This window comes from Lagopus leucura, unplaced genomic scaffold (genome assembly GCF_019238085.1).
Source record: "Lagopus leucura isolate 7727_CA_CO unplaced genomic scaffold, USGS_WTPT01 Super-Scaffold_100027, whole genome shotgun sequence".
NCBI classification, from domain to species: domain Eukaryota; kingdom Metazoa; phylum Chordata; class Aves; order Galliformes; family Phasianidae; genus Lagopus; species Lagopus leucura.
Genome location: NW_024962278.1, coordinates 807,105 through 820,519, shown reverse-complemented (window position 1 = coordinate 820,519; position 13,415 = coordinate 807,105). Strand labels below are relative to the sequence as shown.

Genomic DNA, 13,415 nt, shown 5'->3' with positions numbered 1-13,415 from the left:
TACTTCAAAATACTGGGGGGGAAAAAAAGAAACTTTTTTTTGTAAAGAATTCAAGTGCTCATTAAGTCCTCCAGTGCTCTGTACATGGGCTTAGCCTCTGTAAACTTGAGCAGCAATGAAAAGATAACACGTGCAGCTGAAGAGCACTTGGTTCAGTTCTCCCAAACAATTCAGAGAACTACAGAAATGCAGCTCCTACAATATTTTCAAGGCCAGTCATAACAATAGACTCCAACAACTGAACGGTGGCAAGGTCTAAGTAACCAAGGGTCTCCAACCCAACCACTTCCAAGGCAGGGAAGTCTCTCCCAACAACACAGCACCGCAGGGCAGCTATGAGCAGCACCTCCTGCACTACCAGCAGCTTGTATTGGTACACACTGTGAAAGCTGTCTTCCACTCTGCTCCATCCCAACCTTGCTAGTAACTATCAACTTAAGGATTCTAAGCACTGTTTATACTTAGGACACATTGAAGCTACTGTGATTTGGCAGCTTTCCCAAGGATTCTCAGGGCAATGTAATCATTGCAAGGTCCTTTCTCAAAGTTAAAAGCACAAAACCACTGGGAAACAAGTTGATAACTCTACTCACAGTGAAAAGCAAAGGACACAGCTTGTGAAAACAAGACAGCTCTGCTTAGTAAGCAGCTCTCTGATGCTGATGGTTACAGGTGCTACCAACAGGGCACAGCATGCAACAAAACTAACTTAAGAACAACACGGTGGTGCTCAACAACTCAAGATCGGCCTATGTGGAGGACATGGCTGTCAGGCAGTGTAACACTTCTATCACACAACAGTTGTTTAAGTGTTTTCCCAGCATACTGCACTGCGTTCTGAAAAGGAAGAAAGTTTTCCATGTGAAGCACTGAAGCTCCCCAAGCAAACAATGCAGAGGATATAGCAATTAACTGCTGTAAGTGTGAGTGCTACCCACAGAGCAACACACCAAAGTCTGTGCACAAACTGGAAGAGCTCAGGGCTCCCATTTCACTACACCATTTCCCTTTTCAGAGCACCCTCCTCTCCCTCTTCAGACCCAGTTGGTGCTTTTGCTGTTCTCCCAGCACAGGTGCCATGGTGTGGGGCTGCAGATGCATTATGATTTGCACAAGGATCTTTAGGCAAAGTCATTAGGCAATAAGAAACACTAGGAAATTACAGAACTGATAGAGTGGCCAAGATCAGGCTGCTATGTTTCAAGCTTGAAAAGGGAGGTAATCATTGATGCCAACAGGATGTCTGTAAAACAGCAGGACAAGAGCACCGACTTTCAGTGCTCTGCCATCCCAGAGCTCCACGATGCTGTCCTGTCTCTGCCACGTGAAAGATGGGTTTAATCAGCTGCAGCCTGCCCGAGGAGCAGAGGCACACACAAAGCTAATCTTTTCAAATGACCTTAATTTTTCTTTATGTTAGAGGAATAACCCACTCCAGCTATGTCTGGGTTCCATAAAAGCTGGCAGCATGTGAATGATGACAGGCAAATGTTTCATCATCTGCACCTTAAAGGTATGAAAGAAATCTTTTACTTGAGCATCTGAAAGACTGCAGGTGAATGAGCAAACAAATCAAAGCTCATCAAATAACGTAGTTGTACCACCAAGGGAACAGCTGTCCTCAGCAGGCACCTTCTGGTTGGAGTATCACTATGTATCTCTCGTCACAGAGATGGGACAGCAGGATCCATGCTGAACAAACCCTCCTACTGGATCCTTCTCTAATTCCAGGCCTGAGAAGTGTAATGCTGCCAGACTGGCTAAACATAAAGAACAGAAAATCACCACACAGGCATACAAACATTCACAGATGGGAAAAGTTAAACGTTTTTAGCTGATTAGTCGTAAGCGAACTCCGAGTCTGCCCTTTTTACAACCACACACACTCAAAAAGGAAGGGTAGGGGAGAAAGCATCCATGCTGGCACCCGACTGTTGCTGTCACCTTGCTCACAGCTCTCAGCAGTCTCTGAAATGTAAAGACCACGGACATGCCATGTGCATAGTCTCACTTCCCAAGGCAGAACGTGACAGACAATGCAGGACATTCAAACAATGTTCATACACACTCATGCTACCATAAAAGTTTATCTGTTACTGCCATCTCCTGGCAATGAACTAAATAAGTACCCCACCACAAAGCAAGACAGGAATGCCAAGGAGCTGTAGAGTTACCAATAGTCAACCCAATAAAAAAGCCATACTGCAAAGCATCCTCTGAACTGAACAATGCACATACTGGCCTCAGCCCCTCTTCTACCATACTTAGATCATCTTTCAGAAAGCACCAAATAAAACTAGGTCTGCTTTAAGCAGAACTGAATTGCCTTTAGAGTGAGGAGGGCAGTACCCCTTGCTTTCCAGCAGCAGGGTAAGCACTTTAGAATCGAGTACAAGCAGCAAACAGCACACTCCTTCATTGGAAATCCATACTATTTGAAATCCTTTGTGTAAGAATTTCAGTGTCACTTAGGCAGTTTTGGTAGTTTGATCCCCATTGCTGTTCTGAGACTACCAAAGAGCATCAGGTTCCCAGTCATGATGGCAGGCAGCAAACACCATGCTGGCTCTCCGCCTTATCTCTTGTGGTGCTAAGCAAAGACAGCATTGGCAAAGCCCACCACTTTCCCTACTTAAAAATGTGATCAAGTAATACAGCGAGTACATTCATCAGCTTCTCTAGTCCAAGTGCTTTCAGTTTTCTTTTCCTTGTGAAATACTATATTTTTTTCAAAATAACAGCTCTCCAGATTAAATGTCATTGTGCAGAACTGATTAAGAAAAATGACAGACAAAAGCAGAAATGTTTTATACTTGTTCAGTTTTCAAACAACTGCATTCGAAAAGGCAGTAATACTCCTCTGAAAAACAGCTGCAAAAACCTGAATCCACATCCACCTCATGCTGCAAGTCCAGAAATGCAATCAAATTAAGCAGATAAATGCAACCTCATTAAATAAATATGATGGCTACCAGACAATAAAATCTACTTTAAGGTATTCAAAAGATGTGGTACACTTTCTAGCAAGCAATAAAACCAGCCAAGCTGAGGGCAAGGCAGCGACCAGCTGCCAGCACACTGACCTCAAACTGCAGCCCGAAGGCCCAGCAGTCCCTCCAAAACCTGAGCTGTCCTTGAGGGGGATGATGTGCAGCTATTTGCTGACTGCCCACAGACACCGTGAAGCTGGTGATGGCTGCTGTGCTGCTAGGAGCCACTGCCCCTCAGGTGAGAGGAGCAGCACACAGCACAGCCCTGGCCAGCTCAGGGCCTCCTGCAGCACATGCAGAGCCCACAGCCGCCGAGTTGGCACCCACGTCCTGCTCAGAATCCTGTTTTATAAAGAACATTTCACTGTAACACAGCAAAACTTCAGAGCTGGAATGTGGTCCCTAAGGAGAGCAAGTAATCTAATTAACTTAGAATACACAGAAAGCCTTCTCTCCTAGTAATGCTTGTTTTCTGCAGGCTAGGAATGCTCTAAAGAGGGTTAATACCTGAGCACCCATCAGCAAAAAGATGCTTTAGGAACAAGACCTCAGGCCTGAGGAGTCTTAAGGCAGGAGAGGTGTCTGGCTGCTTCCCATCACTTGACAGAGCTAGAACTGCTGCAGACTCCTGCATGTGGTGCAACCCTAGTACAAAGTACTCAGCAATTTTGCATTGAGTTAACCGAGGCTTTTCATAAAAGCTAGCTGCAATCAGCTGCCACAGCTTCACAACAGCAAGAATGTCTCTACACATCTCGGTCTGTGGCAGTACACTTTACACTTCAACACATACAAACTGCTTTTTATGAAGCCCATGTTTCACTAGGAAACTTTTTAGGTCCTTTTTAGGTTCACTAGGTCACTTTTTAAGGACCAACTACAAATTACGAGGTAGAAACCCTCCATTAGCAGACACATAATTTTTACAATCCTGTATAATGGTTAAAAATAGATTTGTAAAGATCAGCAGAGTGCTCTCTGATGCTGTTAGAATACAGCAATCTCAACTTCTCTGAGTACACACAGCCTTGAAAGCTGCATGCAAAGCACCGATGTACAACCTCTTTGCTTTGCTACCAAGCCTATTCTTACAATCCTTCCTGCTTGCAAAGACATCCAGGTTGACCTCACTCACACCAAAGCCATGTCAAGTGAAATATTTATGTGAAGTTGCATAGCGGGACCAGGTTGTTACACTGCAGCTCAGATGGGCCTGTGATAATCCTATCACACAACATGCAGGACTCCACTTTCAGAACACTTCAAGCCCAAAGCAGCTGCCAATACCTGTTTTACATTAAAAGTCTGTGAATATTCAGTTTGAAAAGCAGTTTCCAAATTAGGGACTAAAGCCTTTGAATTTTCTTCAGTAAAATGTATCTAGCATTTATGGGTGTGCTTACCTAACAGCAAATCATGTTATTCCCCCATATCTCTTCCAGAGCTTCTGCAGTTTTACAGAAGATGGTGAAAAAAGCCAGCTGTTGTTCATTAGAGGTACCAGATGAAGATTTGGTTGAATTTCAACTGTAATTTAAAAAAGTTACAATCCACAGGGATTTCCAAGCTCAATGTGCAAGTATCACTTTGTGTCACAATGGAACCCAACTGCAGGACGTCAGCTCTATGAGCCTGACCAACACGAGACACAAAGCAGTCCCTTGGATCGTGCGACTGCACTCTGATCACTGCAGAGATCCAGGTGGGATCTGCAGGAGCTGAGGCAGCATCAGCTACATGCCAGGCTTGAGGCAGCACGAAAGAGGCTGAGCACAGCCTGATCTGCAGGGACAGAGCCTGCAGGCTAAACATGCTGCCACTACTTGCAACAAAGTTCACCAGAACGATCACTTCTTCCACTGAGGCAAAGGGAAGCACTGCCAATGCTTTCCATCTTCCCTTCGTTCTCGCAGGTGTGAAAATCAGCAGGGTCAGCAGCAAGCAGAAATGATTTCAGTTTAAAACACAGGTTTAGCTAACTTCAGATCAGTAGAACTACCTGTTAAAAAGCAATACTGATCTTCTCTTCAACATGATATCATTCTAATGTGGCTCTGATTTCAATCATGTCCAATTAAGCTCTTGGGTAAATCTACACAGAAACACCACACACTCCAATCCACATTCCCTCATGGCTGATGGTAAGGGAAGAATTAACGTCTCTTTCCTTCTGCTCACAGGAACTGATGTGTCCTACTGCACCTCAAGAAGTAGCAAATGCACACCAGCAGCACAGAGCTCCCATCTAATGCTGAAGACTCCGGATGCAGACAAAAGCCAACAAGCATCACTATTTTCTGCAGAGGCACCTCAGACAGGTGCCTGCATGCAGGGCAGCTCCCTGTTCAGCAGCACTGTGGCACAGCACCACATGAAAACCTGGCTTCTACTGGGCATCTGGGAAACTGCGTTTTCTACTACAGGTATCTGCAGAAAAGTAACTTTTTCAAATGAATAAAAACATCACAAAGCCCCCAAGGTTTCCTCATGACCTGAGGCGGCTCCTGACTCTCAGAGTGTTGTAGGTAGTGTCAAACATAAGCTAATCAAAGTAAAAGGACTGAAAACAGCAAATCATGCCCAGCATGAATAGAATTCTATGATTCTGTGATTCTATGCCCAGCAAAGAGTTTCTTTTTACAATATTACCTTTAAGAAACAGGAAAATGGAACAGTTTCCAGTATTCACATCTTCCAAACAACAAAAGTTGTCAACACAAATATCTGTTTGTTACATATATAAATGTGGTAAAAACAACTGTCAGCGAGGAAGCTCCCAGAGATGCCTCAGCATACAAATGTAGTACAAAAGAACCATGCATCTCCATTATATCTGCCTTGACACGTAACATAAAGGCAAACAAAAGTATAATTGAAGCTCATGCTTGCACATGACGACTGTGATGGTCTATTTCACTTCATTTTTTTTTTTGTTACATCTCAGATATTCCCCTAGAGAAATCAGGAAATCAAGAGCAAAGCAAGCTGAAAGAAACGTCCACTACTGAAAGCAGAGCTCTCCAGTTAGAATGAGGAGCACCTTTCTATGCACGTGCCTTGATAAACTAAGTCTTCTCTTAAAAGAAATTCCATGAAATGGAGATGTGAGAGAAAAGGCAATTTCCTCCCTTTCATGGCCTCCATTCATACTTTCAAGACTTTCTTCTTTTAATAAAAAAGAAATAGTGCACATGAGATTCTGTATTATTTTGTGTCCTACCCCATATTCTTCATCCTCCTACTTTATCCCTCTGGCTACTATGAATTTAATTTCAACCATGCTTGACAGATGAGTCAAAATCTCATTATTACCTCCAAAAGTTGAATTCATCCGAATTTTGAGGAAAAAAAATAATTTTATATTTATATAATATTTTATATTATAGAGAACAGAAACCCACAACATCCAAGCTACAACAACCATAATATTAAAAACCAAAATAGCAGCATTCAAAACTTAGATACCAGAGAGCTTGTAAGGGTCAAGCTGCTGGAGGAGCCTTCCTCACCTGTCCTGGTGATTACCAGATCACCAATTTCCAGTCCATTCCATTTGTATCCCTTCTTACTGCTCACGGCTGTGGTGTTCTTGGATAACAGCCACAGACCATTCCCTGCAGGTATCAGTCTGTGCTATTTTACTGCCAGTGGCAAATAGAACACATTTGCTCACTTATGTGATGTATACTTCCCACTCTCAGAATGACATCCACATATTTACCTTTCAGAAAAAATCTTTCCATAAATCAACGGGAAGAAAAATCCACAATTTTCTAGGAAATCAGAAGTGAAAGATTTTGTGTACCTACTTATTAATGTTCCATATTTTTCAAAGACATGAATATCTGAAGTGAAAGAATATATTTCATACTCAAACTGTTGACAAAGTTTTACTCTGATTTGTAGCACTGGAGGCTCTGAACAACCGAAGAAAGGAATCAAAGCTGGACAACACAAAGAAATCCCCAGTTGTTTCTGCTCTTGAGTCAGCAACAAGATAAGACAAACCAGATTCATTTATCTGTGCAGGCAGCTTTTCATTCAGGATTTGGAAAATGCGCCGTTCTTCAGGATATTCTACTCAAACTGCTCTTCATGGAACAACACTGGCATCCAGTGGCCAATTCAATTAATCACAGAAGCAAATGACTCAGCTGCCCTCCTGCATTTCCTCTGACTAGGAAACATCACATTATTTAAAGCAGACAGTCTACATCTGGAGGATGTTCAGAAAAGTCTGCACACATACATTCCAAGTATCAGAAAAACGCTTTCATCAACATGCTTTTTGTAAAATGAGTATTAATTTACCTGGTAACGCAGTGATGAAGTCCCGTTGTAACATGGGCTTCAAGTAAGAGTTAATATGTCCATGCTGATAGTGACACATTCGTGAAATAAGATGTTCCACAAATTCAACTTGATCTGATTCAGACCACTGGTCAAAATATTTAATACACAAGTCTTTTTCCTTTTCGTAGTTTCCTTCTGATGGTCTTTTTCTTGAGACAATCACAGATGAAGTTCCATTACTTATCTGTTTTTAGAAACAAAGCGTCAGTACTTGAAATGAACAAGAACAGCCTTCTAAGAACCCGCCAATGAAGAGAAGGTGAGAAGAAACAAAGACAGCAATCAAACTTTTAAACACTATTCAAGCTATGTGCAATGCCATGCACACCTCATCTTCCACAGATAAGGCCAAGTGAAAGGCCCTTCTTCCAAACCAGGAGTTAGGCTGGAATTTGAATTCTCCTAGCTCTTACAATTTTAACATCAAAGACCTTACCTGTTCTAGAAATTTTCCAAACTAAGTGGCTCCTACTGCACATGCCAGTTTGCCTTTGCTGCACGCTGCAGCCTGCCTCCACAAATGCTCGACAGAGGCTCTAGCAGTTGAAATAATACGTGCTCAGTTATGTACAAAAGCTGGCTACAACTTCTCCAATTAACATAAAAACCATCAAGACCGTCCACATCACTGTCGCACTGTTTGCCCACAAACAAGGTCCAGGAATGATGTGATGTCAAACTGCAACGCTTGTTTTGTTTCTGAACAACAGCTCAATCAACGTTTCAAACATCCACATAAACTAAATCCTGAGAGCTTCAGTGACAAATAAGGATGTTCAGAACACCACCCCAGGACTTGCTACTTATCAGCAAAGAGAATCAAAGGCTCATGCCAGGCTCTTCTGAGCTCTTTATGACATCAAAAAGGGCTTCTGAGGCTCTCCTAAATATTCCCAAAATAGTCCAAAGCCAACTGGTTGCAGCTCCTTTCTACGCACAAGTGTTGGATTTTTCCTTTTAAATAAAGGCCACCTGCTCTGAAAGGCTGGACCTCATTCACACACATCCTTTGAAGCACAACTGTGTCATTTCAAGGTCAGCACAAACCACAGAATTTAAGATCTTGTCATTTCTCCAGTATTGTTCATTGATGTCATCCTTCACTTGAACACTGAGCTTATTTTAGGATGACAGAGTCAACCTACATGTAAGGAAGATTATGCATCTGCAGACACAGGTACGTGGAAGCTTCCCTAGGAAAGCCATGGCCCACCTCTCCCCATGCACACACACCTACCTGCCATAGGGTATTTTTCTTTGGAGACTCATCTTCATTCTGATCCTCCATCACTGACGTGTTCTAGGAAAAACGGAATTAGGATTTCAATGTTCTGTTTTTCACACTACGGCAATTCCTCGCTGCACAAGCATGATGAAAAAGCAAATTAATTGAACAGGTAAAATTAATTTTCCCTGTGAATGAAATTATCAGAGATTTCTGGCCACAAAACCTGTGTCTTGTAAATAAATTCCCCTTTTAACTGACACATTTATCAAACCCACTTACTGTAAAGACAACTCCCCAGCCCCTCTTCAATTTCTTTGAAGGGTTTTCGTGCAGCCTTTCAACGCTTTTCTCAGTGGGAAATAAATTCACTTGCATCCTACTCAGGCCAAAGTAATTAAACCTGTCAAAGCAATCAACTAGCACTTTCTGCCAAAGCAAAATCGTACACATCTAGTTGAAAATAAAAAATAAAAAAAAAAAAATCATGGTATTCTGTTTGCATGCAACAGAGTATTAAATCCTCTTGGCAGACCCAGTTCAGCATGAGAGGAGGGATCACCCTCTGCAGAATGTTCCTGCAGCTTGCAGTCAGTTTGTGGCCACAGCCCCTTGGCAGTCAGCAGCTTCCTTCACCCCAATTTCAAGGCTCGCCCTCCATCACCACTGCTCCTCCCTGCTCCTCATCTTCCCTTTTGCTCGAGAACAACAGATGGAAGAATTTCTAGCAACATTCAGCCACAAATAGTTCTTTTTAGAGGTCACTTGACTTTACAAGAATCTTTCCTTCTTTTAATTACCTGCTCACTTCTGCTGTCACTACCCAGCTGCCATTTCTTTCTGCCTGCTCACTGGTACTCACTCTTGAGCTTCCTACCAGCATGCCCTCCCCACTGCACACTGAATAACTGCCAGGTGGCCATCAAGAAAACCTGAAGGTCGTAAAACATCGCCTGTATTTTTTATCCTTCCTCCCCTCTCTTAGCAGAAAGAGGAACAATACACTCCAGTCAAACACATGATGAAATAAGTCACACATCTCCTTTACTCTTGCCATTGCTGATTATGATTTAACTCCTTAACAACTACATTCCCAAATCAAAACACTGTTCCACATCAATAAACATTTGTCACTTCGTCTCCGTATCCCCCTCTTATTATGAGTGAAGCACACCAAAATCAGCAAACTCGAAACCAAAAATTAACAGCATTCTCCCTACAGGCAAGCCCTGCTCCACCACTTGACTCCAGGGCTGCTTCTGAAGCATACCCCAAGCTCTTTTCTGCCTTGCTGTTATATATGAAAATCACACCTCACACAGAGGGAAGATGTCATTATGAAAGCTGTCTGCTGGATGATAGAACGCTCCACTCTGTCTGGTTATGGCACGCACAGCAACACCAAATACAAGCCCAGGAGATGCGGGCAGGGAATCCAGAATTGGACAAAGGCAGTAAAGGTATCTCTGCTATTCCCTGGATAGGTGTGTTCCAGTACTTCTGGACACATAAGAACAGTAACACTGGAGAAATAAGCCCAACTTCCCAATTATGGTCTCTGGAGAAGCAAGCCCCAGGCCCTTGCAGCCCAGCACCAGCACAGCTGTGCCCATGAGACTCCGTGCTGCACAGCTTCACCGCAGCCTTCCTGGCACCCAGCAGGTCCTCACCAGCCAGCCCGGCCCAAAAGGCAGGCATGGCTCCAGGGAATTACGCTGGGCACGTTTCTCAGTTTAAAAATCAAAAATATCAAAACTCTTCTTAAAAATTCCCATATGTTGTTGACAGTGCTTTCAGATAGCAAGCACCTAAGTGAGAAAGGAACATCAGCATTTCTTTTGATGTTTAAGGTTAAAAACATGCACTGATTCTATGAGCTGCCATTACCTAGGAGCCAAGAAGAAGAACTCTCAGAGAGTATCAAACCTTGAAGTTTCCCACTGCCATGTCTGGCTCGGGTAGAGCAGAAATCCCACGTTCTATCAATTCAGCCCAACCTCACTGTGCTTCAATAGGTCATGGAGTGTCTGCCGCTGCTTTCTTCTGCTTCTTCACTGGGAAAATTCTCAGAGGTTACAGTTATCTTTTTCTGGGATGTAGGCTAAGAATAAAGCCCTAAATGATTCAATGCCTTTCATTCCAGGAACACACAACAGAGCTACAGCAGAGCAGCACTCTTAACACAAAGCGTGCAAGAAAAACCTGACCAAGATGTTCAGACTTCCACACTGTGCTACTGACTACAAAGCAAGCTCTTATTACAGAACCCTGCTCTGGCTCTGACGCTGCTCAGGTCAAGGGTAGCAGGCTTTCAGGGGGTGCTGTGTCCCTGGTACGCACACTGCTGTGCTGGAGCAATAGGAAGGCTGTGTTTCTTCTACCCCTCTCCACTCGTCCCTTGTCCTTCACAGGGTCAGCACGGCTCTGCACAAGGACAGCTTCTTGGTTCCACAGCAACTACCTGGCACCCGCAGCAATGCTGCTGACTGGCACCTCCATATCCTTTTGATGTCTGGGCCACGGAGATGAGGGCAGACTGCATGGATCCACTCTTAGCTGGAAATTTAACTCTGCCTATGAGACAGTATTTAACACACAGCTATGTTAATTTAATGCTATCAACTATATTGCTTACTGTCTTCTTCTATCCTAAACCTGCTTCAAATTGCTCCCTATTATATCTTCTCTTCCTAATAAATTCTTTCTACTTCTACCCTGTACAATATTTAACTTTTCTGGTTATTCCCCAGATCACGTACATCCCAACTCACAGACCCAGACTAACACATCACCAACACTTAACTGCAGAACACAAGATGCCCAGGTGGATCCTGTCCTGGTGCCCAGGAAGAAGCAATCAGACAAGACTAATTTGTCCTACATATCCACAGTGCTCATCAGAAGAATTCCAGAACTCTAACAGCTGGTGTCACCGGTCCTCACGCGGGAAGGTCTCCAACTATTAGGCAAGAAGGCAGATAGGCATCTACAAGTTGGACACTCCTTATCATGCCATTCATTCCCTGCTCTCCACCTGCGTCTTGCTGCCTACCCCACCCAGCCTTGACACACAGCTACCCACTGCCCTCCTGCACAGCTTCCCAATAGCTCCCAAGCACCAGTAACATCATCCACACCCTGTTTCCCCATGCAGCAAGCATGGGTGAAGGCAGTGAGCTCCTCCCTGCTCAGCTGTGCAGCCCTGAGCCCCTGCAATGGGGCTGAGCAGTGCTCACAGGCAGACAGAACAGGCAGGATGCGCTACTGCCAGGACCACAGAAGCCCAGCAGCTCCTCACAATAGAAGCTGAGCTTCTGAATACTGTCAATTAATCCTGCTTGTAAGTTCATTTTTTCCAGAAATTCTTGTTAACTTACTCATAGCTCTTGCAAAATTAGAATGATATTTCAAACCAGCTGTCATTCCTTAATTAGTCAGCCTGGAACAAGCACCCTCCATCCCCTACCAGGAAAGGCAGCGACACCGACGCAGTAACAGTGGGTCTGAGCAGACATTTCATGCTGCCCTACGGTCACGCTCAGCTGAATAAAGTCACTCCATGAACAGCCCGTCTCCATCCCCACTAACAGTAAATCAACAGCTGCAATGAAGTGCACAAACTGCTCTCTGTGAGGCAGATCCCACGCTCCTCCTCTAGCCCTGCAAGAACTCCAAGCTTTCTTCAACTTTTCTGCTCGCAGTGCTTCCAGTCCTTGGGATTTCCACCCTTCTATGGGATGCAGGTGAACATGGCAAACGGGCTCAAAAGTTTCTTGGGGAGAAGAGACAGATACTGACAAGCAACATCATTACATAAATCTCATTTCCTTCAGAAATCTGATTCCAAGAAGTTCAAAAAATAAAAACAACCATCAACATTTCCAAAAGGGAAAAGCATTGCAAGTATTACAAAACGTCATAAATCACAGTGTCAATCAAGATCCTTACGTACCTGGTAGCAACTAAACTCTGGCATCTCCCCAGGATTTACAGTTCCACAGCTGTATAAATGTATGACACCAGGTACAAAAGCACCTCCATTTCCCTGCTGACGGATGCCAGCAAGGCAGGTCTTGCTCCCAGAACCCAAGAAAAGAGGTGCACCTTCCCCAGCAGAAAGCTCTCTCTTCTTCTGCCAGCCGTGCCAGCTACAGGCAGGTAGAGCTGAGCTCTGCCCCACGCTTCTGTATCTGGGAGTGCTTTCAGACACTTAATCGACTGAACAGCAGCAGCACGGTGCAGCTTTGTTCTTTAACCCAGTTTTAGTTCCAGTACCGACAGAGCAATTACAGAGGTGATAGCAATAACCCTGGGAACTGGGACGAGACTCACAATCAGCTGCAGCAGCTCCCAGCCAGGCAAACAACATTGTTGAGACTCTCCAGTAACTCCTCCCTGCTGAAGGATGGATCCGTAGCTTTAGCCCAAACTAGACAGGAGCTGTGCTACCTTGAGAAATGGAATAGCAGCATTACGGTTTTCAGCCATAATGAAATAGAAAGTGGTGGCCAACAAGAACTTTCACTGCCCCACTGTTAGGTCAGTAATTGTAATCTGAGATCAAGTAAGCAGAGTCTTTCAAGTTCTCATTTCTGACCAAGTTCCCACTCACTGGAGGAATATTAGTTAAAACTACAAGACAAACAAAACCGATCAAAGCAGTTCTGATATCCTTCAGCAAATCATGCCTACATTTAGCCTTACAGAAGTTGCAAAAAATGACACAAGTAACTTCGTACATACTTGGATACTCAGAAGTCGAACAGAGAGGCTGAAGCTGGCTCCCTGCAGACTCACACTGCCTTCTGAAACCAGCTCTGCCAGGCAGGGACTGCTGAAGGCACTAA

The 13,415-nt window shown here is 43.9% G+C and overlaps 1 protein-coding gene across 6 annotated transcripts in view; it reads right to left on the bottom strand.

The window, feature by feature from the left end:
- FBXW11 (F-box and WD repeat domain containing 11) overlaps nucleotides 1-13,415 on the bottom strand; it is a 65,030-nt gene that overhangs the window by 24,288 nt on the left and 27,327 nt on the right. For all 6 annotated transcript variants that reach the window (XM_042880568.1, XM_042880573.1, XM_042880569.1 and 3 more), the window contains 2 exons: nucleotides 8,581-8,643; nucleotides 7,302-7,527 (listed from right to left, as the gene is read on the bottom strand). In XM_042880568.1, the coding sequence (XP_042736502.1) occupies nucleotides 7,302-7,527; nucleotides 8,581-8,643 (289 nt within the window). The remainder of the gene's footprint in view (nucleotides 1-7,301; nucleotides 7,528-8,580; nucleotides 8,644-13,415) is intronic.